The 25,221-nt window shown below is 41.7% G+C and overlaps 2 protein-coding genes across 2 annotated transcripts; one reads left to right on the top strand and one right to left on the bottom strand.

Annotated features, from left to right (window-relative positions):
* The first annotated feature begins 121 nt into the window (after nucleotides 1–121).
* LOC111956002 (palmitoyl-protein thioesterase 1) lies at nucleotides 122–11,033 on the top strand. Its single transcript, XM_023976417.3, has 10 exons — nucleotides 122–202; nucleotides 809–934; nucleotides 1,100–1,209; nucleotides 9,128–9,255; nucleotides 9,547–9,617; nucleotides 9,719–9,821; nucleotides 9,997–10,087; nucleotides 10,227–10,325; nucleotides 10,442–10,513; nucleotides 10,625–11,033. The coding sequence occupies exons 2-10, from the start codon at nucleotides 817–819 to the stop codon at nucleotides 10,745–10,747; spliced, it is 915 nt and encodes a 304-aa protein (XP_023832185.1). The 5' UTR covers nucleotides 122–202; nucleotides 809–816; the 3' UTR covers nucleotides 10,748–11,033.
* A 615-nt stretch (nucleotides 11,034–11,648) lies between these two features.
* Nucleotides 11,649–24,424, bottom strand: LOC111955993 (adenylyl cyclase-associated protein 1). The gene is made up of 13 exons (XM_023976400.3): nucleotides 24,331–24,424; nucleotides 18,188–18,307; nucleotides 17,843–17,943; nucleotides 17,626–17,703; nucleotides 17,149–17,292; nucleotides 16,700–16,785; nucleotides 16,290–16,395; nucleotides 15,586–15,760; nucleotides 15,042–15,217; nucleotides 13,147–13,270; nucleotides 12,982–13,064; nucleotides 12,554–12,697; nucleotides 11,649–12,427 (listed from the first exon to the last, which is right to left on the bottom strand). The coding sequence occupies exons 2-13, from the start codon at nucleotides 18,303–18,305 to the stop codon at nucleotides 12,344–12,346; spliced, it is 1,419 nt and encodes a 472-aa protein (XP_023832168.1). The 5' UTR covers nucleotides 18,306–18,307; nucleotides 24,331–24,424; the 3' UTR covers nucleotides 11,649–12,343.
* Nucleotides 24,425–25,221: the final 797 nt, after the last annotated feature.

The following is a 25,221-nucleotide window of genomic DNA, read 5'->3' as shown; positions in this document are numbered from 1 at the left end:
AAGCGGTAGTCACATGATCAATAATATTTTTTTATTCGGTGACGTATGATGAATTTACACTGATTTCTACAACACAAGATAAACGAAACTAATGTACACGTCGCGCGATATGCTGCTCCGCATGATGTGGAAGTCGATGATTGTTTCTCAAGTTTCTTCCCGGTAGCGCATGTCATGTGACAAACTGTGGCGATTCTGAAAAGTAAGTAGTAGTTTATTGCTCAGTTTCAGATTGAGTGTTTATTGCTCAGCAAATGTGTATAGTTTCAATATTCAGTGAAACACGACTAGCAAGAAATGTAGACAGGTATCTATGTCTGACCAAGCAACTATCAAGTTAGGAAAATAATGTCGCTGGCTAACATTAGTTTCCCACATTTGGGAAGCTAGGGTAGCGTGCTAGCTAACGTTAACTGGTTTGTTATTAAAGAAAGGCACCTCCCAAACTTGGGATTGATTTTGGGAAGCTCTCGCAGGCATATTCCATGATTTTGACAGCATGGAAAACCCCTACCAAACAAGAATCGCAGCTTTAAAGGCAATCTGCCAGTCCTTGCATTCATAATAACTACGTCTGCATCTTAGAGATTACGTTTCCCCAGCCCCATCGCTCAGTTTACCAAACAAAATGGCAGGGCCAGGCTGTTGAAATTAAATAAATTGGGCCTTTTAACACTAACACATATTGTGCCTTTTAACACCGCTAAAAGCCCACCCACTTTCCTGTTGTATCACATGACTGATTACATAGATAGCCTTGAATTTGCATTAGTTCACTTACCTTCTGGTCCTTTTATATTGATTTCAGGGTTCAAGATGACCACACTTCTCCGCTTTCTCCTGGGGGCTGGCCCCCTGCTGTCACTACTTGTCCTCAGCCCGGTACATGGATCTGACAATGCCACCCTCCCATTGGTTATGTGGCATGGAATGGGTAAGCACTTAGATGCATAATACTAGAAAATTATGTTTTCACATACAGCAATGGCGTTTCTCAGTTTGGCAGAATGGCTAAGCATATTTGCCTGTGGCCCTTAGATAAGTCATGCTATGTCAGATAGTGTATATAGACCCTGTTCTTGTTTCTGTTTGTACACAGGAGACAGCTGTTGCAACCCTCTCAGCATGGGCTCCATAAAGAAGATGATCGAGGAAGCAATCCCTGGCATTGACGTCCTGTCCCTGATGATTGGCAAGACTGTCATTCAGGTACTTTCCACTCTCCTTGAACCTATCTCTGTGGCAGGGCTAGCGCCAAAACGAATAAGTTGGACGGGCATTTGATTTCCATAGGCAGGCTAGTTTTTTCGGACGGACCTCCTATGTGATTATAATTTTTTTTAATGGTTGTTATAGTAAAGACCCGTTTCAAATTTGGTGAAGCTTACAATTTACCCTTACATTTCTACCGATCTGTGTGCCAGTTATGATTATTTTTACATGTGCGTTTTTGTGGAACAGTTATATTTCTATAATGTTTTTGTTTCTCAAAATCATTGTCACGTAGTTAATCATAAAAATCATAATTAAAATGATAAAAATCTCAAAGTTAAAATTAAACTAATGCGAGAGCTGTATGGACACATTGATACACCGTGAGCCATTGGCAGCTAAAGAAATGAGCGCATGGAACTCAGATGGCCTGTAGGTCAATGCAGCAGTAGGCCTGTAACTTCCATTGTCAACTTAAGTCAAATAAAACCTAAAGCAAACAAATAAAAACAGTAGAAAATATCCTGATATTCAGGTTCTTTCAATCGCATTCATCTCTGTACTCTGCCTGTCCGCCTCTCTTTCCATCTGTCTTGACCTGAGCTATAGCTAGTGAGGATTTTTCAAATACTGTGATGAACTATTATCATTCCCATGGCTCTAAAAAAGAAAAAAGGACTTTGTTGAATTAATGTAAATTTATGCAATGTGGAACGGAGGCTGGGTACGAAGGGTGTGAGGCAATTGCGGAGCCGCCGGAGGCCAAATCGAGCTCCGTAAGCAGGGATTTTAACTTGTGTCTGCAAGGCCTTGCTGAAATCCTCCCCCATTCTAATTTCCTTAATTTTGTGGCTAGAGTCAAATACTTTCTGTGGCACACATCAATGTCAAATACTTTCTATAGAACAAACTTCACGTCAGGATAGGCAACCGAAATGAATAATTCATGTATGTGTGTTATATTAAACATAGAGGAGGGAGTAAAATGTAGGCAAGCAATAAACATTTCAGAACAACTACTAGTCGAATAAGACATGGGAGAGATGACGAATTTTGGCAAAGAGATATATTTATAGACTAATACACTTGAAACAATTAGTCAAACCGAAAACTGCAGACATTACTAGTGCCTCCCCCGCGATCAAACCAACATATAAAATTAAATGCAGCCTAACGTGATCAGAAATCTCAACTAGCAAGCAAGTCACAGCAATGAAGAATTGAGTATGTGCGCGTTCACGCAAAGGGGGGGGGGTTCTGTCAGGGGGAGATTTTCGGCACAACATCGTTCCTCAAGTTATAATGCGTTAGTTGCTTACTGGACCTTACTGGACTCTGTGTGAAACTGGACTCTGTGTGAAATATTAACTAGCTAACAAACTAACCACTATCCATTAACTAATGTTTTCCCTCTACAGTATGTTAATTTTCAGAATGAGAGAATTAGGTGAAAATGAGGCATTGCTTGTTAAACAAGTGGATTCAGGGATCAAGTGTAGCTGAAGATGGGCCACTATAGGCCACTATAAGCTGGATGCCACTATAAAGGTGAAAGGAACACCACACACTTTCCCTCTTTCTCACTTTGCTGGCACATTGTAGAACAGATGTCCACAAGCAGAAAGTGTACAATGTAATAATGTGCAGTGTAGCCCAAAGAGATTGTTTTTGTTGTGTTGAACTGTGTGAGAGTAAGGAGCGATTATAGATTTTTTTACTCAGTGAACATTATTTTTGCATACATGTAGTCTTGTGCACTTGATCGATGTCTATAGTGGCCTCTATAATAGAGCAAAAATAGAATGCCTGTTTGTTTCATTTTATTTCTACTTTAAGATGTTTTTTCCCCAAGTGCAATATTTGTGTGTGTGATCACAAGCGTTATATTATAAAAGCTGTCATGGTAACAAGCGTTCTATTATAAAGGCTGTCATGGTCACAAGCTTTCTATTATAAAGGCTGTCATGGTAACAAGCGTTCTATTATAAAGGGCTGCTGTCATGGTAACAAGCATTGTATTGTAAAGGCTGTTCATGGTAACGAGCGTTCTATTGTAAAGGCTGTCATGGTAACACGCAATGTTATTGTAAAGGCTGTCATGGTAACGAGCGTTCTATTGTAAAGGCGCGTCATGGTAACACGCGTTCTATTATAAAGGCTGTCATGGTAACAAGCGTTCTATTATAAAGGCTGTCATGGTAACAGCGTTTAATTGTAAAGGCTGTCATGGTAACAAGCATTGTATTGTAAAGGCTGTCATGGTCACAAGTCATTCTATTATAAAGGCTGTCATGGTAACAAGCGTTCTATTTAAAGGCTGTCTTGGTAACAAGCGTTCTATTGATAAAGGCTGTCATGGTAACAAGCGTTCTATTATATAAAGGCTGTCTGGTAACAAGCGTTTGTATTGTAAAGGCTGTCATGGTAACAAGCGTTCTATTATAAAGGCTGTCATGGTAACAAGCGTTCTATTATAAAGGCTGTCTGGTAACAAAGCGTTTGTATGTTAAAGGCGTCATTGTTAACAAGCTTCTATTATAAGGCTGCGGTAACAAGCGTTCTATTATAAAGGCTGTCATGGCTAACAAGCGTTCTATTATAAAGGCTGTCACGGTAACAAGCGTTCTATTATAAAGGCTGTCATGGTAACAAGCGTTCTATTYTAAAGGCTGTCATGGTCACAAGCGTTCTATTATAAAGGCTGTCATGGCTAACTGCAATATTAGTGTAGTTTTGTTCTCAAGACTTGAGTGTCATTTGCAGTAAAGTCTAGGCAACAAATTACATTGGATTGCTTTCTTTACATTTTTTAGCTGTGAGTTAGTTTCACATTAACCACTTTTTATTTTACACACAGAGACTGATCGTGTAGTTCATATTCTTTGTTGTTTAATTAGTTAACCTGCATTTCCTCCTAGCAGGGATTTTTTTGCATGTTTTAGTGAAAAAAGAAAAAGGGCTATAACATTAGAGAAACATGTTGAGGAAAAAGTAACTAAACAAAACATGTTTTATTATCACCCGAAACAATATATTTATCCTGTCTTGGATGTTAACCCCAATACATGTTCATGCCATTGTCTGCATTACAGTTAAAAACAGCTTTGACTACCATTACCTATTTCTGTATGCTAGCTATGCTACCAGCTTATGTGAACGGGAGTTAGCATTTTAAGGTCACTTTTTCTAAACCTGAAAAGGGACAACTTCTAAATGTTATGCAGCGAAATCCAAATCGGATTTTAGTAAACACTTTGTGAGCCTGTTACAATACATCAATCATGACGGATTTGACAAATATCCACTTTTTTAGTTCAGATTTGTTGAATGTGCACCAATCCAGCATCCTCCTATCCTCCACGGTCTGCATTCCATTGACCTCTTTACCACATCTATACCCATTACCTCCCCGATCTCTTTCCAGGAGTTCAAACTAATTTTAATGTCCTTGAAATCCCTACACTAGGTATCATAAAGATGTTTTTTATTTGTGAACTTGTTCTGATAGTCTTTCGTCAAAGTTATCCAGAAAGTGGTCTTCTTCTTATATAGTATTATGGCAGTCCGCAAACAAACGTTAGAGGTGCATGCCACCACCTACTGTACAATCTATTATACTTGGCAATATAAAAAAGGGAAAAAAATAGAGAAACAAAACACCACGCCATTCCACTATTTTTGCCCTATCTAATCCTACACCAGGCTAACGGCCTGGGAGGACAGAAAACCCCTGTAACTCTTCTGCAGTAAAATCTCGTAATCCCAAGTACTTCTCTGCAGCTGCCACCACATCTGTTTTCTGTGACAGAAAATGTCTCCATTTCTGCGGTACAGTTGATAACCATGGCTATGAATGCTAAGAAACCAACATTACTAAAACAAATATTATTCCAATCACTCTCTATTGGCCTCGGCCTACTCACAGGAATCCTCTCAGGATCCCTCGCCTTGTACACATCTTCCTCTACTAAACTCTTCACTGCTTCAGCATACGACACCTTCTGCACTACTCTGATCCTGGAGACCTCAATCTGTCTTTCTCTCACCGGACACTTCTGATCTATTGCACCATGGGTACCCTTAAAGAGGTGTCTGGTGAGTGAAAGGCAGGTTGAGGTTGCCAGGGTCAGAGTAGTGCAGAAGGTGTCTTTATGCTGAGGCAGTGAAGAGAGTAGTAGAAGATGGGTCCACAAGATTCGGACCCCTTGACTTGTTTCACATTTTGTTATGTGACAGCCATCTTCTAAAACAGATTTTTTAAATGTATCAATCTACACACAACACCCCATAATGACAAAGCGAGAACAGGTTTTTAATAATGTATGCAAATGTATTAAAATTAAAACACATACCTTATTTACATAAGACCCTTTGCTATGATAGCTAAGGTGTATCCTGTTTCCATTGATCATCCTGGAGAAGTTTCTACAACTTCATTGGAGTCCACCTGTGGAAAATTCAATTGATTGGACATGGTTTGGAAAGGCACACACCTGTCTATATAAGGTCCCACAGTTGGCAGTGCATGTCAGAGCAAAAACCAAGCCATGAGGTCGAAGGAATTGTCCGTAGAGCTCCGAGACAGGATTGTGTCGAGGCACAGAAGGGTACCAAAAAATGTCTGCAGCATGAAGGTCCCCAAGAACACTGTGGCCTACATCATTCTTAAATGGAAAAAGTTTGGAACCACCAAGACTCTTCCTAGAGCTGGCTGCCAACCTGACAGAGCTTGAGAGGATCTGCAGAGAAGAATGGGAGAAACTCTCCAAATACATGTGTGCCAAGCTTGTAGCTTCGTACCCAAGAAGACTTGAGGCTGTAATCACTGCCAAAAGTGCTTCAACAAAGTACTGAGTACAGGGTCTGAATACTTATGTAAATGTGACATTTCATTCATTTTTTTATTTGCTACATTTTCTAAAAACCTGTTTTTGCTTTGTCATTATGAGGTGTGTAGGTTGATGAGGGGAATAAACTATTTTAATTAATTTAAGAATAAGCCTGTAACGTAACAAAATGTGGAAAAAGTCAAGGGGTCTGAATACTTTCTGAATGCACTATATGTAATTGGGAATTGATCAAAATAAACAATCAATGGGCAAATAATTAACACAATGAAATGCGCAAGAATTGTCGGGAGACAGCTGTGCGCATTCTAGAGAACTAAGTACATGCGTTTGAGCAAGACCCGCCATATCTTCGTCCCATACCCCTCCCCTTTTTCTTTTCTCAACATTTAAAGAAAATGATACTCAATACATTATTTAAACACATCAGTTAGATGCTGTTAACTGACAACTCAATAATCAGATAGGCTTATTGTCACGCGTGCTGCCCAAATTACTGGCTGCCTAAATAGGCATATGCCTAAGAAGCTAATCATCCTCTGTGGCTAAATCGTGTTCTGTGGTTGATGGATTTTGAATTATTTTATTTAGACAGGAGTAATTATATAATTTTGGCAAAACATCAAATTTACTTTAGGGGAAGCCATCGTCCGAACAGTGCACTGTGCACCTGGCAACTTTCCTTTACTCTTCAATAGGCTGAAACCTGAGATCTGTATATAATGACGAGTTGCTCATGTCTCCGCCCTAACAATGGGAGTCGTCCCAAAGGCGGGAAGGCAGGCAACAAGCTTAGGTCTGCATATTATGCCCATAGAAACGCATTAGGCTTATTTTGGACAGATTTTCGCAAATAGTGAGCCCTCTTACTCTGCTGAAACTTTCTCACCGGAGAAAGCATTTGAGTTAGCGAAACAGCGCCCCTCTGTCTTAATATATGTAGCTCATGTATCTGATGCTGTTTGACCAGAAATAGTATGACATACCATACTCTTTTGGTCCAGACAGTATCAGATACAGTTGAAGTCGGAAGTTTACATACACTTAGGTTGGAGTCATTAAAACTCGTTTTTCAACCACTCCACAAATTTCTTGTTAACAAACTATAGTTTTGGAAAGTCAGTTAGGACATCTACTTTGTGCATGACACAAGTAATTTTTCCTACAGTTGTTTACAGGCAGATTATTTCACTTAGAATTCACTGCATCACAATTGCAGTGGGTCAGAAGTTAACATACACTAAGTTGACTGTGCCTTTAAACAGCTTGGAAATTCCAAAAAYTTATGTCATGGCTTTAGAAGCTTCTGATAGGCTAATTGACATAATTTGAGTCAATTGGAGATATACCTGTGGATGTATTTCTAGGCTTACCTTCAAACTCAGTGTCTCTTTGCTTGACATCATGGGYAAATCAAAAGAAATCAGCCAAGACCTCAGAAAATAAATTGTAGACCTCCACAAGTCTGGTTCATCCTTGGGAGAAAACGCCTGAAGGTACCACGTTCATCTGTACAAACAATAGTCCGCAAGTATAAACACCATGGGACCACGCAGCCGTCATACCGCTCAGGAAGGCGATGCATTCTGTCTCCTAGAGATTAACGTACTTTGGTGCGAAAAGTGCAAATCAATACCAGAAAAACAGCAAAGGACCTTGTGAAGATGCTGGAGGAAACGGGTACAAAAGCGTGTATATATATATATATATATATACATATACACAGTAAAACGAGTACTATATCAACATAACCTGAAAGGCCGCTCAGCAAGGAAGAAGCCACTGCTCCAAAACCGCCATAAAAAAGCCAGACTACGTTTTACAACTGCACATGGGGACAAAGATGGTACTTTTTGGAGAAATGTCCTCTGGTCTGATGAAACAAAAATAGAACTGTTTGGCCATAATGACCACCGTTATGTTTGGAGGAAAAAGTGGGAGGCTTGCAAGCCGAAGAACACCATCTCAACCGTGGAGCACGGGGGTGGCAGCCTCATGTTGTGGGGGTGCTTTGCTGCAGGAGGGACTGCACTTCACAAAATAGATGGCATCATGAGGGAGGAAAATTATGTGGATATATTGAAGCAACATCTCAAGACATCAGTCAGGAAGTTAAAGCTTGGTCGCGAAGGGGTCTTCCAAAATGGACAATGACCCCAAGCATACTTCCAAAGTTGTGGCAAAATGGCCTAAGGATAACAAAGTCAAGGTATTGGAGTGGCCATCACAAAGCCCTGACCTCAATCCTATAGAAAATTTGTGGGCAGAACTGAAAAAGCGTGTGTGAGCAAGGAGGCCTAAAAACCTGACTCAATTACACCAGCTTTGTCAGGAGGAATGGGCCAAAATTCACCCAACATGTTGTGGGCTACCCAAAACGTTTGACCCAAGTTAAACAATTTATAGGCAATGCTKCCAAATGCTAATTGAGTGTATGTAAACTTCTGACCCACTGGGAATGTGATGAAAGAAATAAAAGCTTAAATAAATAATTTTCTCTACTATTATTCTGACATTTTACATTCTTAAAATAAAGTGTTGATCCTAAGACAGGGAATTTTTTACTCGGATTAAATGTCAGGAATTGTGAAAAACTGAGTTTAAATGTATTTGGCTAAGGTGTATGTAAAGTTCCGACCTTAACTGTACATGGTCTACACATACTGAAACAGAGTGGCGCTGTTTCGCTCGCTCGGATGCTTTTTCTGTGATTGAAGCATCTTCTGTCGGCGCACATCTCGGTCAAATAAATTATAATTATTTAGACTGGCAAGGAGGTACGGCACTGCTCAGTGGTGGACAGCCATAACCTGCGGTGACCGGTGTGGATGCTTGCCTTTGCTCCAGCCAAGCAGTAACGCACACGTTCCTACTAATGAAAGCTTTGATTGAAGTCGATTAGTAGAATCAAGTGTGTTACTGCTTGGTTGCAGCGATGCTTGCACTCACCGGCCCTTTGTAGGGTAAAATAGCTCACCTCTGACCTATTTTCTGAAATGTGGTTTTCCTGTTTGCCAACTTTGTTACGTTCCCAACATGAACTTCCTTGTCTCATATCTACCCCTCAGGACACAGAGAATGGTTTCTTCATGGACATCAATGAGCAGGTGTCCATGGTGTGCAGCCAGCTGGCCCAGGATCCCAAGCTGAAGGATGGCTACAATGCCATGGGCTTTTCCCAAGGAGGGCAGTTCCTGTAAGTGTCTCTGGACCCGTACTCACAAAGCCTCTCAGAATGTTTTTTTTAAATAGAATGTTAGAGATTGGGAAGGGCCACTCCGGTTCTGGAGAGCTGCAGTACACTTTGACACCTATTCAACCAATGTAGTTAAATCTGGTGTCTTATAGCTGAGGTGGAACAAAAGCCAGCGGCGACTCCGGTCCTCAAGGAGTTGCCCATCCCTGGTAAGCGGAGGAATATACTTTATACATTAGACAAGAAGCTGTCATTCTCAGTTCTTCACCTCTCCACCTCTTTTCCCCCCAGGAGGGCAGTGGCACAGCGCTGTCCATCTCCTCCAATGAAAACCCTGATCTCTGTTGGGGGACAACAACAAGGTAACGGCACCATGGCAACAGTGCCTTGCCTCTATTCAGCAACATTGTCTTTCACTCACTTCCCGACAGTTTTGTAATGATTCTATTCTCCACATTCACAGGGGTGTATGGTCTCCCTAGATGCCCTGGAGAGAGCTCCCATATCTGTGACTGGATTCGCAAGAAACTCAACTCAGGAGCCTACACAGATATTGTGCAAAAACAGTGAGTGTAGGCTTACAACTCAGAAGGAAATTGTTATGTTTGAGACAAGTCAGCAATACCCAGGTAATCAGTATGACATACTGTACATTTTTGAGAGGATGCGCAAAGGAAAGACAGTGCTTTGTGTATTGTGGCTGTTATCTAGTGGTACATTTGGAATCCTTGTCTTCATCAGCTTGGTGCAGGCACAGTACTGGCACGACCCACTGAATGACGACCTGTACAAAAAACACAGCCTCTTCCTGGCTGATATCAATCAGGAGCGGGTTAGTATGGTGCTCTCATTTTCAGAATCAGACGTTATGGTTGTTCATACAGTGCGGTTTGCCTTCATTATTCTCCTGAGAACTCTCCATAACTGTATTCCAATTGAATTCAAATTATCTGCTGCATTTCACCTCACAGGTGGTGAACGAGACTTACAAGAAGAACCTCCAGCTGCTGGACAAGTTTGTGATGGTCAAGTTCTTGCAGGACAGCGTTGTTGATCCAGTTGACACAGAGGTAAATACTGGACACATCGTGACAACCTCTCTTGATGTACTGTCCTCCTCCTCCTACACTGTAATTACTGATGCTAATGAACAAGATGTTTTTCATTTGCAATCTCTTTGTTGTAGTGGTTTGGTTTTCTAAAAACGGGTCAGGCGAAAGAGACCGAGACCCTTCAGGAGAGTGTTCTCTATAGAGAGGTAAAACCCCATCATGTTTACGCATCTTCAAACAGACATGTATTTCCATCTATTTGAATAATATAGATTGTAGTTTGTGATATTGTATTGATAAATGGTATCGGTTTTAAGGATCGTCTGGGACTGGCAGCGATGGAGGCAGCTGGGAAGCTGGATTTCCTGGCCACAGAAGGAGATCACCTCCAGTTCACCGATGAGTGGTTCAATGCCAAACTAGTGCCTTACCTGCGCTAAATACACCTAGCTAGCTACACTCTGACATTTGAGTTGACGTACACACACACATTACTATTGCACTGATCATTCCTATCATATCGATACCATCCTGCTGTTTAAATCGAATAATGTACTATTTATGATTTTAAAAACTGTTTTACCCAGTTAAACGTACTACCACAGAGAAATAAAGTTAGTTGGTTCTCAGAGATTCATGAGTCTAATTTGGAGATATCTATTCAAGTTTAAATGTAGGATCATTTGTTTAGCACTGTATTTTGGAATAAAAATGAATTATAAAAAGTGTGGTGGGTGTTTCTTTGCCAGTAGTGTAATGGTAAATAACATGGAACTAATGATATGATAGTAAATCACTGGTTCTGAGCTAATTATCACTAACTAATTACCAAGCTCACAAAACATCCCCCTCTTCATCTCATATTTGGCCTGCTCTGACTGTTCAATCGGCCAATAAAGAAAAAAAAAACACATCAGTTTCTTTGATCACACAATCTGACTCAAGACTGACTTATATTGCTTTTTTTAATGTCTTCCTCCAGTACTTATGAGCAAAATGTTGATTCTTGACCCAAATGAAATAAACTCCACATCAGAGCATGACAGCTACAAGAACAGGATAACCACAGAGGTTGTAGTAGAGACAGATGAGTGGATAGGTGGGTTGATGATGGCGAGTGGAGTTAAGACAACTAGCATTAAAAATAAATGTTTATACAGATAATCCAAAAATCATTCCGAGATCAAGGCAACCCCAAACTTACCCATTAARGATCAAACAGTATTTTGACATCTTCTCGCTAAAACCACTTCCAATCCACATCATTCTCTCTTTGCCTCCATATTGTCTGAATAATATGGAATGTTCATTTTCAATGCCAAAGGGAATGTGTCTTGGAGGTTGAGCAAGGAATGAACATTTTTATTTTATTTTTTACATTTCATCTTTCAATATTTTTTCAACACCATTTTGCTTCAGTGTTATGATAAAAAAAGAGTGACCCTGCACGTAATTGATCATTTTACCTATTTAAGAGTGATGACACAAATGTTATATTTAGTCAATCTCTATGAATGTTAGCATTGTTGACTGTAAAGAGGGGTTGGTTGTACATGTGCTTCACGGCTAAATTGCATAAATGGAACTGAAACCTTGGACCCCTAAACACATGCCTCCCCCTGACCAGAGGGGAAATCCAATTAACGATTGGTTTAAGGAAACATTGGCTGATGTTTAGTGTTTAACCACAGGTGTGATAAAAGCTTTGCTCCCTCACGTTTGCTATTACATTTATCATTAGCAGGAAATCAAAAATCAACCTGGTTGTTGGCAAACCCATTTGAATACGCTCACTGGTCATGAGGATAACCGAATCGAATAACAAGCCGCTCCCTGCAATTGGCTGAAGGAATGCTCCAGATAAAGCAAGCAGTCCTCTCATTGGCTGAAGGAAAAAACCGCTAAAGCTTTGATTGGCAGATTGGAAAAATATGGGTGCGGTTGGCATCTCAGTCTACTTTGTGGTTTGGTTAGCTGGTCGGTCGATCAGTCAGGTAGGCATTTGCAAAGGGGAGGCTGTTTCGAGTGCTGCGCCTCTATCCAGCGATCTCTGTACAAGTGGTGACAAGCTTCTTGCCATCCCAGACAGTCTTGAACTGCTCAGGAACAGGGATCTCAGTCTGAGAGAGAGACAAAGGAGAAATGRTAGTTTATCATCACTTTTCCACATCACATCTATTACCATGTTGTTCCATAATTGCCTTTATAATGCCAATTAGACAAGATTCCCCCATAGATGTACTCACATAGTCTCCGTCTTTACCAGGTACCAGCACGTTCATCTCTGAGCTCTTGGCGCTGACGATCTCACACTCCAGCGAATCTTTGCTCAGGTACACGTGGCAGCCGTCAGTCTTGTTGATGGAGATGGTGGGAACCTTGCCCAAGACCTGAACACACCAGCGGGTTATGTGTGATTCTACTATGATTAAATAAATCTGGTTGGTACTGTGCAGAGATAAAAGCCATAAAAGTTTAGAAAACATGCAAAGTAATCTGTAAAATGTCACACCCACAATCAAACTGGAGACTTTTAATATGTGAATGACAATCAGACAAAAGCTGATATGATTTGTTGTCACCGTTGTGTGATATTGCCATGTTCATTGACTGAATGACCAGCTCCTTTCACAGTGTCCATTTCCTCATTAAAATCGAGATTAGAAATACACACCTGAACCTTGACGTCCCTGCAGTTGATAACCTCTACAATGCCCACGACGTCGTCAAAGACCAGACCCAGTTTCTTACAGTTGTCTACAAGAGAGGAACCCTATTAACAAATGCCCTTCGTTGACCTTTMACTTTAAAATGTGTCCACACACGGGTACGTCCTTACCTAAAGTGATGGAGTTTATCTTGCCCTTGATCTGCAGGGTGCTGTTGTTACACTTGAAGGCGTAGACCACCTGCTTGAGCTCTGTGTCGCTGATCACCATGCCCTGTACACCCTCTTGGTTCTCCTATTTGTCATTACACAGAGGAAGAGGTTAGGGGTTAGAGAGGAAATACACTCCACTCCTGAAAATGCAATGGCTCGGGACTGTAGTGATCAGTGCATGCGAAACCTGTGCATTCAGGTGCATTCAGCTCAGGGGTAAACCAACAGCCCACTTATCTGAAATGCGCCCTTCGTGAGTTCACTGTAGTGGAAACTCTGCTTATATAGTAGATTCTTTCATGGTAAACCAAGTGGTTTATAATTATTTGTACATATAAAGCCTTCAACATTTTCCCATGAAGCAACGAGTAAACAAAGCCAATATTTATGGTTGCAAACCAAAAGGAGTCACGCACACCACTGTTTGGAAACACTGCCGCGTTACCTAACGTTACATGTGTTGGGAAACACAGCTAAGTCCTTATAGTAACTGTCCAGTGTTTCCAGATTTCTATGAAAAATMACCATAGTCTTCCTTCCAAACAATGGTAATTAATGTATGTTAAAAAGCAGTTTCTCTGTGTTGGAATGGTGTGGGCTTAAAACGCTCATTCAAAATATGAACGAGAGTAGACCGCTGATTGGCCAGCTCATCCTCCATAAGGAAACAGCATGCATTTTGTGTTTTWAATTTTTGTACGTTTTTTCTTTCCAATTTATTCTTTGGCCACAAATACGAGGTATAGAATGAGTCAACAACATTATTTGAGTTTGAATTAACAGAATATGAACATGTAAAATTGCGATTTTCACGGGACAGTTACTTTAAGGATCTGACCCCAATTTTCGCCTAAAATGACATACCCAAATCTAACTGCCTGTAGCGCAATACCTGAAGCAAGGATATACATATTCTTGATACCATTTCAAAGGAAACACTTTGAAGTTTGTGGAAATGTGAAATTAATGTAGGAGAATATAACACATTAGATCTGGTAAAAGATAATACAAAGYAAAAAAAAACATGCGTTTTCATTTATTTTTTAAATACCATATTTGAAATGCAACAGAAAGGCCATAATGTATTATTCCAGCCAAGGCCCAATTTGGATTTTGTCCACTAGATGGCAGCAGTGTATGGGAAAAGTTTTAGAKTGAGCCAATAAACGATTYCATATCTGTTCAAAGTGTTGTATCAAGACTGCCCAAATGTGCCGAATTGATTTATTAATACATTTTCAAGTTRATAATTGTGCACTCTCCTCAAACAATAGCATGGTATTGTTTCACTGTAATAGCTACTGAATATTGGACAGTGCAGTTAGATTAACAATAATTTAAGCTTTCTGCCCATATCAGATGTCTATGTCCTGGGCCATTTCTTTGTTACTTACAACCTCAGGCTAATCACATTAGCCTACATTAGCTCAACCGTCCTGCGGGGGGATGGGGGGGGGTGACATCGATCCCATAGAGGTTTTAAGGGCCTCTGGAGAGAGAACATTGCCCATAGGAACCTTTTTCCTATAGGAGGAACTGACCGTCAGAGAAGCAGATGTGGTGCACTGACGAAGCGTTCCGGGCCTGTTTGTCATACCGTCTTTGTTTCTCTCTGGCTGTACGGTCGAAGCCCCGTCACTGAAGCTACACTGCCTCTCCAATCCTATCTGCCTCAACTCCCAGCCCTACCTCTGAAGCCAAATATAGACATTCAATCTCCATCTCTACCATATCAATTTAAATGTTGTTTGTTTTGCTTTTTATGTGCTTTGAGATTTTTTTCTGTTAAAGCGCTATACAAGTTCAATTATTGTATACCAGTGTAAACGACTTGACAAGGACCAATATCTCACCACTTTCCACTTTTTGCCATCAAGCTCCAGAACGGGGGGCAGCTTGCGAGAGGGGGCGGCGGTGGCCCCTGTCTTGGGGGAGCTGAAGGGCTTGGGCCCTGTGTGCACCGGACCGGTCTGGGTCCTCAGGTTGGGGTTCTTGTGAGTCATTTGGTCTTTGGGCACATGCTTCAGGCCTAGGGACAAAAAGTAAAGGTAGGAAGGAGAGGGGAACACAAATATTGACATTTTTGTCATTTACCAGACGCTATTATCCAGAGTAACGTACAGTAAGCACAAATATACTGTAAGATGGGTGAGACATGGTGCTACTGTCCTGGTAGACAAGGAGAAATGCCTTTACATAACGGAAGACTCTGTATAATGAATGTAAAGGGCTGGGGTCAATTTGCTTCTCACATTGTATTATTCTCTTMATCCTTTATTTAACCAAGTAAGTCACATTGAGATCGACATCTTTTTCAAGTATGTTTCAAAGTACTTCTTAAATCAATTGAGCTTCTGATTCTTGAGAACTTTTGCTGATGCATTATTCGACATGTACCCTTGGTGATGTCAGCTCCCTTGTTGAGGGAGGCGAAGAGGGCGTTACGGGTGTCGGGCCCCTGGTCTCCGCCACCACCAGACGACCCGCTGAAGTCCATGGGAGGGGGAGGAGGGCCGGGGGGAGGAGGAGCGCCACAGGCAGGGTGAGKTGCAGAGGCCGAGGCTACTGGACCCTGGGATGGACAAAAAACAGACAGCACATTGGTTATACACATGCCTAGACATGGTCATTTCCTGCTCTTAACAACGGGGTCTAATTCAATAAGGCGCAATGTTTGGAACTGTGCAGATAGGAACGGCTGACAAGAAACCAACACATTGGTGATTTTACCATCCGCCCTCTCTATCACACAAAGAGCCTTCTTGTTGCACATAAAACCAAAGACATTACTTGACAACTGGGTGTGATGTTGAGTACTGTGCCGATAGACAAGTCAAACAGAGCCCAGTCTGACAATTCCATACTCTGCATGACAAATCTTAATATATGTTAGATAAACAGAATTAGAAGATTTCTATTTGGATCCGTTCTGCCTTCCTAAACACGCCCATGTCATTACTTCCCTCATATGGTAACGGTTTGGGTCACATTTCCCRACCCCCAGCACTAAGTCTGTTGTTTATGAGCAGCCGATAACGTGTATCCCTCCTGTAGTGACATGAGAAGTAAAGAGAGAGCGAGAGTAGGGTAAAATGACTCACGCTCTTGCTCCAGGCCAGTCCGGTGGTGTGGTGCTGTTTGATGTAGTTCTGCAGCTCAGTCCAGATAGACAGGTAGGCCTTAACCCAGTCCACATGCTTCTGGTCCCTGAGGAGTAGGACACAAGGCAATTTAGCTTAGCACAACAGGAGGGTGACCAAAAGGATGAAGAAAATATACAGTATTCAACTATGAGATTAAAACCAGAACTTTTTGGGGTTTTGGTTTTAATTTAGCAGACGCTCTTATCCAGAGTGACTTACGGTCGCAATTAGGATTAAGTGCCTTGCTCAAGGGCACGTCGACAGATTCTTCACCTACTGGTCCAACGCTCTTAACCGCTAAGCTACCTGCCACTCACTTGGCAGTCAGAAAAAGGTTAAAAGGCCAACAAACAGCAGATGGTCCTTACTTCTCCTTGTAGTCCTTGAGCACACGGTTGGTGTAGAACTGGGCAGCATCCTGCATCTCCTTCACATAGGGACCTGGRTTAGGAGCCTGGAAGAGCAAGAACGTCACAGGAGATTTATTGCTCTTCAAACAGCCTGTGTGGACYCAGCTCGTGCGATGGCTTACAATGGTTTTTAGATGCATGCATTGCATCCACTGGCATACCAAAGTCTAGGTTTAACTTTGTTCATTATTGATCAGACTAAAATGCAGCAGTTCTCATTCATATTCATTACTCAAAATGATAATCAGAATTCCAGAGTTTCAACACTGATGCACTGTTGCTAAAGGGACGGTTTCAATTTCAGTGCCAAACAACCGTCTCAGACTTCTACAGAATGAAAGACGTGCTTGTTTCCGGAAATCACACACACACACACACTGGTGACAATGCCAAGGCCCTCCACTCACCATGGCGACCCAGCCGAAGGCAGGCACACTTTCGCTGACGGCCGAGAGGTGGTTGAAGAGGGTCGAGGAGCGGTTCTGCTCGCGGAACGTCTGTACCTGCTGGATCACTTTGGAGACGGGGGCCAGGAGAGCAGTCAAGGATGCCTATAGAGGGAAAATAACCATGACTTAAATCATAACATCCTAGAGATGCAAATAAAGGAGTGTATTTGCACCTGACGACAAAATCTAATCACCAACCAGGGTGGAATAACGTGCAATTAATTACTTCGAATAATATGCGGCAAGAGAATGTAGGAAAACCATGCCATTGGAATCAGTTGACCCAATTGCTACACTGCTGATTCAATACCAATATATCCATTAATGAGACAATTACAGTAAATACACTGTTGAGTTTATCTAAATAATGACATTCTATTGAAAACTATGTCATGTCCAGGGTCAAGGTGATTGCTGACGGGTGAACCAACTCACATCAGAGGGCTTCTGGGAGCAGGAGGCGGTGACAAGGAGCTGTCTCTGACATGAGAACGCCTGCTTCATCATGTCCGCCTGAGAGAGGGAGAGACAGAAAGGGATGAGAAAAGGTCCAGGTTTGGTTAACTGAATCATTCACATCCACCAATAAGCATGACATGAGACCTGAGGAGCATTACTAGCCAACTTTTCCCTCTAGTGCAATTCAACTTACATGCTTCTGGACGTCGCCCCCTATCTGCTGGCTGAGGGTCATGTACTGGCCAACAGAGCCCGTGATGATGGCATCATAGGCCTCCACGTAAGCTGCCACGACTGCAAGGAATGGGTGGCAACAGGAAGAGATACCAATGTTTATACGATATGTTTGTTCTGCTTGTGAGTCATGTTTTAATTTTACCTCCATTATCAAAGACAAAACAAACGATGACAACTGGTACTGTGGAAGTTTCTTTAGCATTATTAGGACCTGGACTCGCAATTCAGTCTCAGTCTTTCCATGATTTCTCGCATCCGTGTTTCCGTGAAAAGGGCTACAATATGAAATATCCTCGGTTACCTCCAGAGCCTCCAGCAGAGCCTCCAGCAGAGCCACCGCCACCTCCACCGCCCGACGCCGCCTCCAAACGACCCACAGCCACCTCCAGCCGCTGCACCAGACTTGCCAACGCCGCCATTCCTGGGGACAGATGACACATCGGCTGATGGGTTCAGTGGTCACTGATTGTTTACTATAAAAGTATCACAAGCGGTCGTTGACAGCAAGTGGTTTTGACTGCAGAAGTCTGAATCATTTCGGCTTTTCATTTAAAGTGCATTATTAGGCCTACTTGTCTCTGTATGTTTGTCTGTCTTTTGTCATTCCGTTACTCATACATTGTCTATAAAAAAAATAAAAATAGGCAGCCTAATGCTATTTTGGCAATAAAAATCTGAGATCGTGGCCATAGATACAACTGGACAGAGAACAACCAAAAGGGGGAAGACAAGTTCTAACTTTAACCAAACTAGTGGTTAAAGAATGAGTACTGGAATGGGGTTGGGGGACAAGACCTCCTGAGTACAGGTATGCAGGGAATAATACTGGCCTTCCCTCCCTGTCATTCCCATTATGCAACCTTCACCCGGGCCAGATTACATCAAAGCAACCACTCATAACTACACTGAGCAAAAAATATCAAGCGCAACATGCAACAATTTTTGGATTTGACTGAGTTACAGTTCATATAAAGGAAATCAGTAAATTGAAATAAATTCATTAGGCCCTAAATCTATGGATTTCACGACTGGGAAAACAGATATGCATCTGTTGGGTCACAGATACCTTAAAAAGGTAGGGGCGTGGATCAGAATAAAGGTAGGGGCGTGGATCAGAATAAAGGTAGGGGCGTGGATCAGAATAAAGGTAGGGGCGTGGATCAGAAAAATGTAAGTATCTGGTGTGACCACCATCATGCAGTGCGACATCTCTTTGCATAGAATTGATCAGGCTGTTGATTGTGGCCTGTTGACCCACTCTTCTTCAATGACTGTGTGAAGTTATTGGATATTGGCGGGAACTGGAACATGCTATCGTACACGTCGATCCAGAGCATCCCAAACATGCTCAATGGGTGACATGTCTGGTGAGTAGGCAGGCCATGGAAGTGGACATTTTCAGCTTCCAGAAATTGTACAGATCTTGCAACACAGGCTGTGCATTATCATGCTGAAACATGAGGTGATGGCAGTGGGAATAGCACGACAATGGGCTCAGGATCTCGTCACCATCTCTGTGCATCCAATTAAATTGTGTTTGTTTGTCTGTAGCTTATACCATAACCCCATGGGGCTCTCTGTTCACAACGATGAAATCAGCAACAGCTCGCCACACGGCTCCATACACATGGTCTGAGATTGTGGGCCGGTCGACGTACTCCCAAATTCTGTAAAACGACGTTGGAGGCGCTTATGGTCGAGAAATGAACACTAAATTGTCTGGCAACAGTATTGGTGCACATTACTACAGTCAGTATGCCAATTGCACACTCCCTCAAAACTTGAGACATCTGTGGCATTGTGTTGTGTGACAAAACTGCACATTTTAGAGTGGCCTTTTATTGCCCCCCAGCACAAGGTGCACCTGTGTAATGATCATGTGGTTTAATCAGCTTCTTGATACGTCACCTGTCAGGTGGATGGATTATCTTGGCAAAGGAAACATGTTCACTAACAGGGATGTAAACTAATGTGTGCACAACATTTGAGAGAAATCAGATTTTTGTACGTATGGAACATTTCTTGGATCTTTTATTTCACCTCATGAAACCAACACTTTACATGTTGCATTTATATTTTTCTTCAGTGTACTCTAGATAGACCTGATGCATGTCTAGGCTAATTGAACACAGCTAAATCTATACTCAACAACAGTCCTCTGTGTTGACAAAGTGGGAAGTGATAAGTGTTGTTAGAGCTTCTCTACTGTTGTGAAATGCCCTTGCAGGAGTGCAGACACACACAGACACACCCTATAGGCTGACATTGTGTAATAGAAACCGGATACCCTGTTCATCGGAGTGACTGTCTCAGGTACTGTCAGCTGAGTGGAAACACAGTCTTCATCCCATTAATGACGATCCATGTCGCTCTATTCTCCTGGGATAATACCCTCACCATTCACTTTCCCAGAGCAAAGCATTGCTTGTGACATAGGGCAGGGTATGCAAAACGCTACCAAATAAATCAATGGCTCTTGATTTGGTTAGAGATACATTGTTCTGTATAGTGTACAGATGATCATTGATCACTCATGAACTGCACTTTCTGTATTTACTGACTGTATACAGTGCATTCGGAAAGTATTCAGACCCCTTTTGTTATGTTACAGCCTTATTCTAAAATGGATTAAAATAGTTTTCCCCCCCTCATCAATTTACACACAATACTCCATAATGAAAAAYTMAAAACAGGTTTTTAGAAATGTTTGCACATTTAAAAATAAAACCTGAAATACCTTATTTATATACACTACCGTTCAAAAGTTTAGGGTCACTTAGAAATGGCCGTGTTTTTGAAAAATTGATCAGAAATACAGTGTAGACATTGTTAATGTTGTAAATGACTATTATAGCTGGAAATGGCAGATTTTTTATGGAATATCTACACAGGCGTACAGAGTCCTATTATCAGCAATCATCACTCCTGTCTTCCAATGGCACGTTGTGTTAGCTAATCCAAGTTTATCATTTTAAAAYGCTAATTGATCATTAGAAAACACTTTTTCAATTATGTTAGCACAGCTGGAAACTGTTGTTCTGATTAAAGAAGCAATACAACTGGCCTTCTTTAGGCTAGTTGAGTATCTGGATCATCAGCATTTGTGGGTTTGATTACAGGTTAAAAATGGCTAGAAACAAAGAACTTTCTTCTGAAAAACATCAGTTTCTGGCCATTTTGAGCCTGAAATCAAACCCACAAATGCTGGTGCGCCAGATACTCAACTAGTCTAAAGGCCAATTTTATTGCTTATTTAAAATCAGTACAACAGTTTTCAGCTGTGCTAACAATAAAATAAAAWAAAGGTTTTCTAATGATCAATTACCCTTTTAAAATTATAAACTTGGATTAGCTAACACAACATGCCATTGGAACACAGGAGTGATGGTTGCTGATAATAGGCCTCTGTATGCCTATGTAGATATTCCATTAAAAAAGTGTCTAAACTGTATTTCTAATCAATTTCATGTTATTTTAATGGACAAAAAAAAAGAAGCTTTTCTCTCAATCACAGAAATTTCTAAGTGACACCGAACTTTTGAACGGTAGTATAAGTACTCAGACCCTTTGCTATGAGACTACAAATTGAGCTCAGGTGCATCCTGTTTCCATTGATCATCCTTGAGATGTTTCTACAKCTTGATTGGAGTCCACCTGTGGTAAATTCAATTGATTGGACATGATTTGGAAAGGCACACACCTGTCTATATAAGGTCTCACAGTTGACAGTGCATGTAGAGCGCCGAGGCACAGATCTGGGGAAGGGTACCAACAAAAAAAAATGTATGCAGCATTTTTATTTAACTTGAACTGAAGTCCCCAAGAACACAGTGGCCTCCCATCATTCTTAAATGAAAGAATTTTGGAACCACCAATACTCTTCCTAGAGCTGGCCGCCCYGCCAAACTGAGCAATCTGGGGAGAAGGGSCTTGGTCAGGGAAGTGACCAAGAACCCGATGGTCACTGACAGAGCTCTAGAGTTCCTCTGTGGAGCTGGGAGAACCTTCCAGAAGGATAACCATCTCTGCTTGAGTGGCCAGATGGAAACCACTCCTCAGTAAAAAGGCACATGACCGCCCACTTGGAGTATGCCAAAATGCACAAAATATTTTCAGACCATAAGAAACAGGATTCTCTGGTCTGATGAAACCAAGATTGAACTCTTTGGCCTAAATGCCAAGCATCACGTCTGGAGGAAACCTGGCACCATCCCTACGGTGAAGCATGTTGGAGGCAGCAACATGCTGTGGGGATGTTTTTCAGCTGCAGGGACTGGGAGACTAGTCAGGATCGAGGGAAAGATGAACGGAGCAAAGTACAGAGAGATTCTTGATGAAAACCTGCTCCAGAGCACTCAGGACCTCAGACTGGGGCGAAGGTTCAGCTTCCAACAGGACAATGACCCTAAGCACACAGTCAAGACAACTCAGTGGCTTCGGGACAAGTCTCTGAATGTTGTGGACCAGATAAAACATTTCTGGAGACCTGAAAATAGCTGTGTAGCGACGCTCCCCATCCAACCTGACAGATCTTGAGAGGATCTGCAGAGAAGAATGGGAGAAAATAGGTGTTCACAAATACAGGTGTGCCAAGCTTGTAGCGTCATACCCAAGAAGACGCATGGCTGTAATCGCTTCAACAAAGTACTGAGTAAAGGTTCTGAATACTTATGTAAATGTCTTTTTTAATTTTATACATTTCTAAAAACCTGTTTCTGCTTTGTCAATATGGGGTATTGTGTGTAGATTGAGGAAAAACACAATTTAATCAATTTTAGAATGCTGTAACGTAAATGTGGAAAAAGTCAAGGGGTCTGAACACTTTCCGAATGCACATCATTTGACCATCTTTGAATGTGTTATGTATGCAGAACCGCAATCAAACTTTCCCCATGGGCATAATAAAGTAATCTGATCTTGTCAAATTTGCTATCAGTGCATACCCTTGACCTAAATGTATGGGCTAGGCCTGTGCTTGTAAAATATGCTCTTCAAGGGCTGGTGGACCCAGAGTCCAACTTTTATTTTACTTCCGTGCAATGACTCAACCTAGGCCTGCTGCTGTGGTTAAAGCAGGGTGGATCAACTTGTGTTGCTTATATGGACAGTTAGGAAACGGTTCTTAAAGTGCACATGGAAAGTAGGGAGAAGACATCTTCTAATTGCCTAATTGCGCACTGCAGCTACGGACGGTTGGAAGTCCTCCAAGTGATGAGCACCTGGAAACTAAAAATAAATCTCGGTTTTCTAAAACTGCAGGTTTCAAGCACGTTCTTTTATTCAAGGGACCATTGGCAATAACACATTGTTTCACTAGGTTTTGGCCTTTCCTAGCCACCGCGCTTCTACACCTGCATTGCTTGCTGTTTGGGGTTTTAGACTGGGTTTCTGTACAGCACTTTGAGATATAAGCTGATGTAAGAAGGGCTATATAAATAAATTTGAAGATGATTTGACTTTTCAGCATAGATACCAGACCCTGTAAACGAGGGATTTTAGTATGTTACACAATTTCTCCAACACACTCGGGGTAGACGTGCGTTCAGACATACTAGGGAGAAGGAGCTTAGGCGCAGTCTGTCTGCGGTGTGTTCTGGTCAAGGATAAAAAAATAAAAACGTATTTTCTGCTTTAGTAACTAGAAATGTATGGCAAATATACGCCGGCGTCTTGCGCCTACCGGTATCCAGAGTCATACACACCGTTTGGGCTAGACAATGTTCCATCAAGCTATCATGGCTAGCTAGCTAGCGAAGTACCGCTAATCTTCACAAGCCGATGATAATGAGATTGGGAGTCGGCCGAGGTAGCTATCTATAGTTAGCCTATGCTAGGTAGSTAGCTGGAAACAATGAAATAGCTAACGTTAGCTGTGGCGTATTCATTATGCAGATTCCCTTAATTAAAAGGAAGCAAACGGAACGAAACGGGATTTGAAACCTGAATTTGTTCAATAGAAACTCTCGCTTTACTCGTTGGTTCTTAAACGGTAACGTAAACGGTTTCCGTAATGTATACTTACAACACCCTGTTTTGACAGGAAGAGTATGGGTTGGTTAGCAACAACCTCAAACGATTTAGCTAGTCAGCTCGATCCCCTCCCTGTCTTTCGGCATTCCTGTATTTTAATGCATACCCCTCCCTTGTAGTGTTGCACACTAGTCTGCGAAAATAAATAACTACACATTTGGGTTGAGTCGTTTTAACATACTGAAATGCATAACACTATTCCAATAATGCATCATGGAATAATGTCTAGCTAATACAATTTGACATCAAGCCAGCAATCATAATGTTAAATCATAACGATAATTTCTGAACGATTCCTTCATGCAATGAGGTCGGCGGCGCATTATGACATGGACTATTATGCACCTAAAACTATTTACAGAGGAATAATATAAAGCAGCATAGGCCCACAGAGTAACAAAACCTCATCCTTACCTGCTAAATTGGACAAGCACTGATTAGGTCTTTAATCACGGTCAATTGTCTGTAGGAGCTAGCAGACTTACTGCTCTGCCTATTCTTCCAGTATAAAACAGATAGTACAGTATGAAGATGGGCTTAAACTGCTTCTCCAATAGAAATCCCCGATCACGCTTGTAGGCGATGTCATGGCGACGTTGGCTAGCTAAGCTCATGCGTAGAAACACGTCATCGGGTCTAACGGTCGTCTCGTGTCAAACTGCGCACGTGCAAGACGTCAAATCAAAGGCACTCCTTCGATATAAAGTAGTTTTTTACGAAAATTAAAACGTGTCAGTTTGACACTTTCAAACGGTTGGAGTAATAACATGTTCAACTACTTAAGACATTGACTCGAATCTAAGTTGTGCTTTTAGATTTCGAGAAAATTAACAACTAAGAAAGAATTGTTCCCTTCTCTCATTGACTTCTCAAACCCTAAACCCAGACCTGCTCTGTTTGGTCTGTAAAGCAAGCGTTCCCGAAAGTCTCTCGATGTTGCGCCTCTGGGTTTAGAAACTCTGTGGAATGACTGTGGACGCTAGGGCTGTAACCGCGCGGAGTTTCCGCTCTTATTCGCGCAACAATTCCTTTCCCTTATAAGGAGAAGAGAGAGTGCAGATACGTGAAATAGAACACAAAAACATTATTCCTCATCTTCTGAAATAAAAATGTCATCCCACTCTCTGGTCTCAATTGCAATTTATCTGTCATTCGAAACACAGCATGGCCCCATCACTGTTATAAATTGCTTACAACGTCATACTGTGGGTGCGTTCGTAAATTCGTTCTGGCTATCTACTCCGATAAAGAACACTCGTCGGAGTGTGCCAGAGGGCAGAATAACTGATGAATGTACAAACGCTC

Source organism: Salvelinus sp. IW2-2015, linkage group LG31 (assembly GCF_002910315.2).
Source record: "Salvelinus sp. IW2-2015 linkage group LG31, ASM291031v2, whole genome shotgun sequence".
Classification (NCBI taxonomy): domain Eukaryota; kingdom Metazoa; phylum Chordata; class Actinopteri; order Salmoniformes; family Salmonidae; genus Salvelinus; species Salvelinus sp. IW2-2015.
The sequence above is the reverse complement of the archived record's forward strand: the minus strand, read 5'-3'. Positions and strand labels throughout refer to the sequence as shown.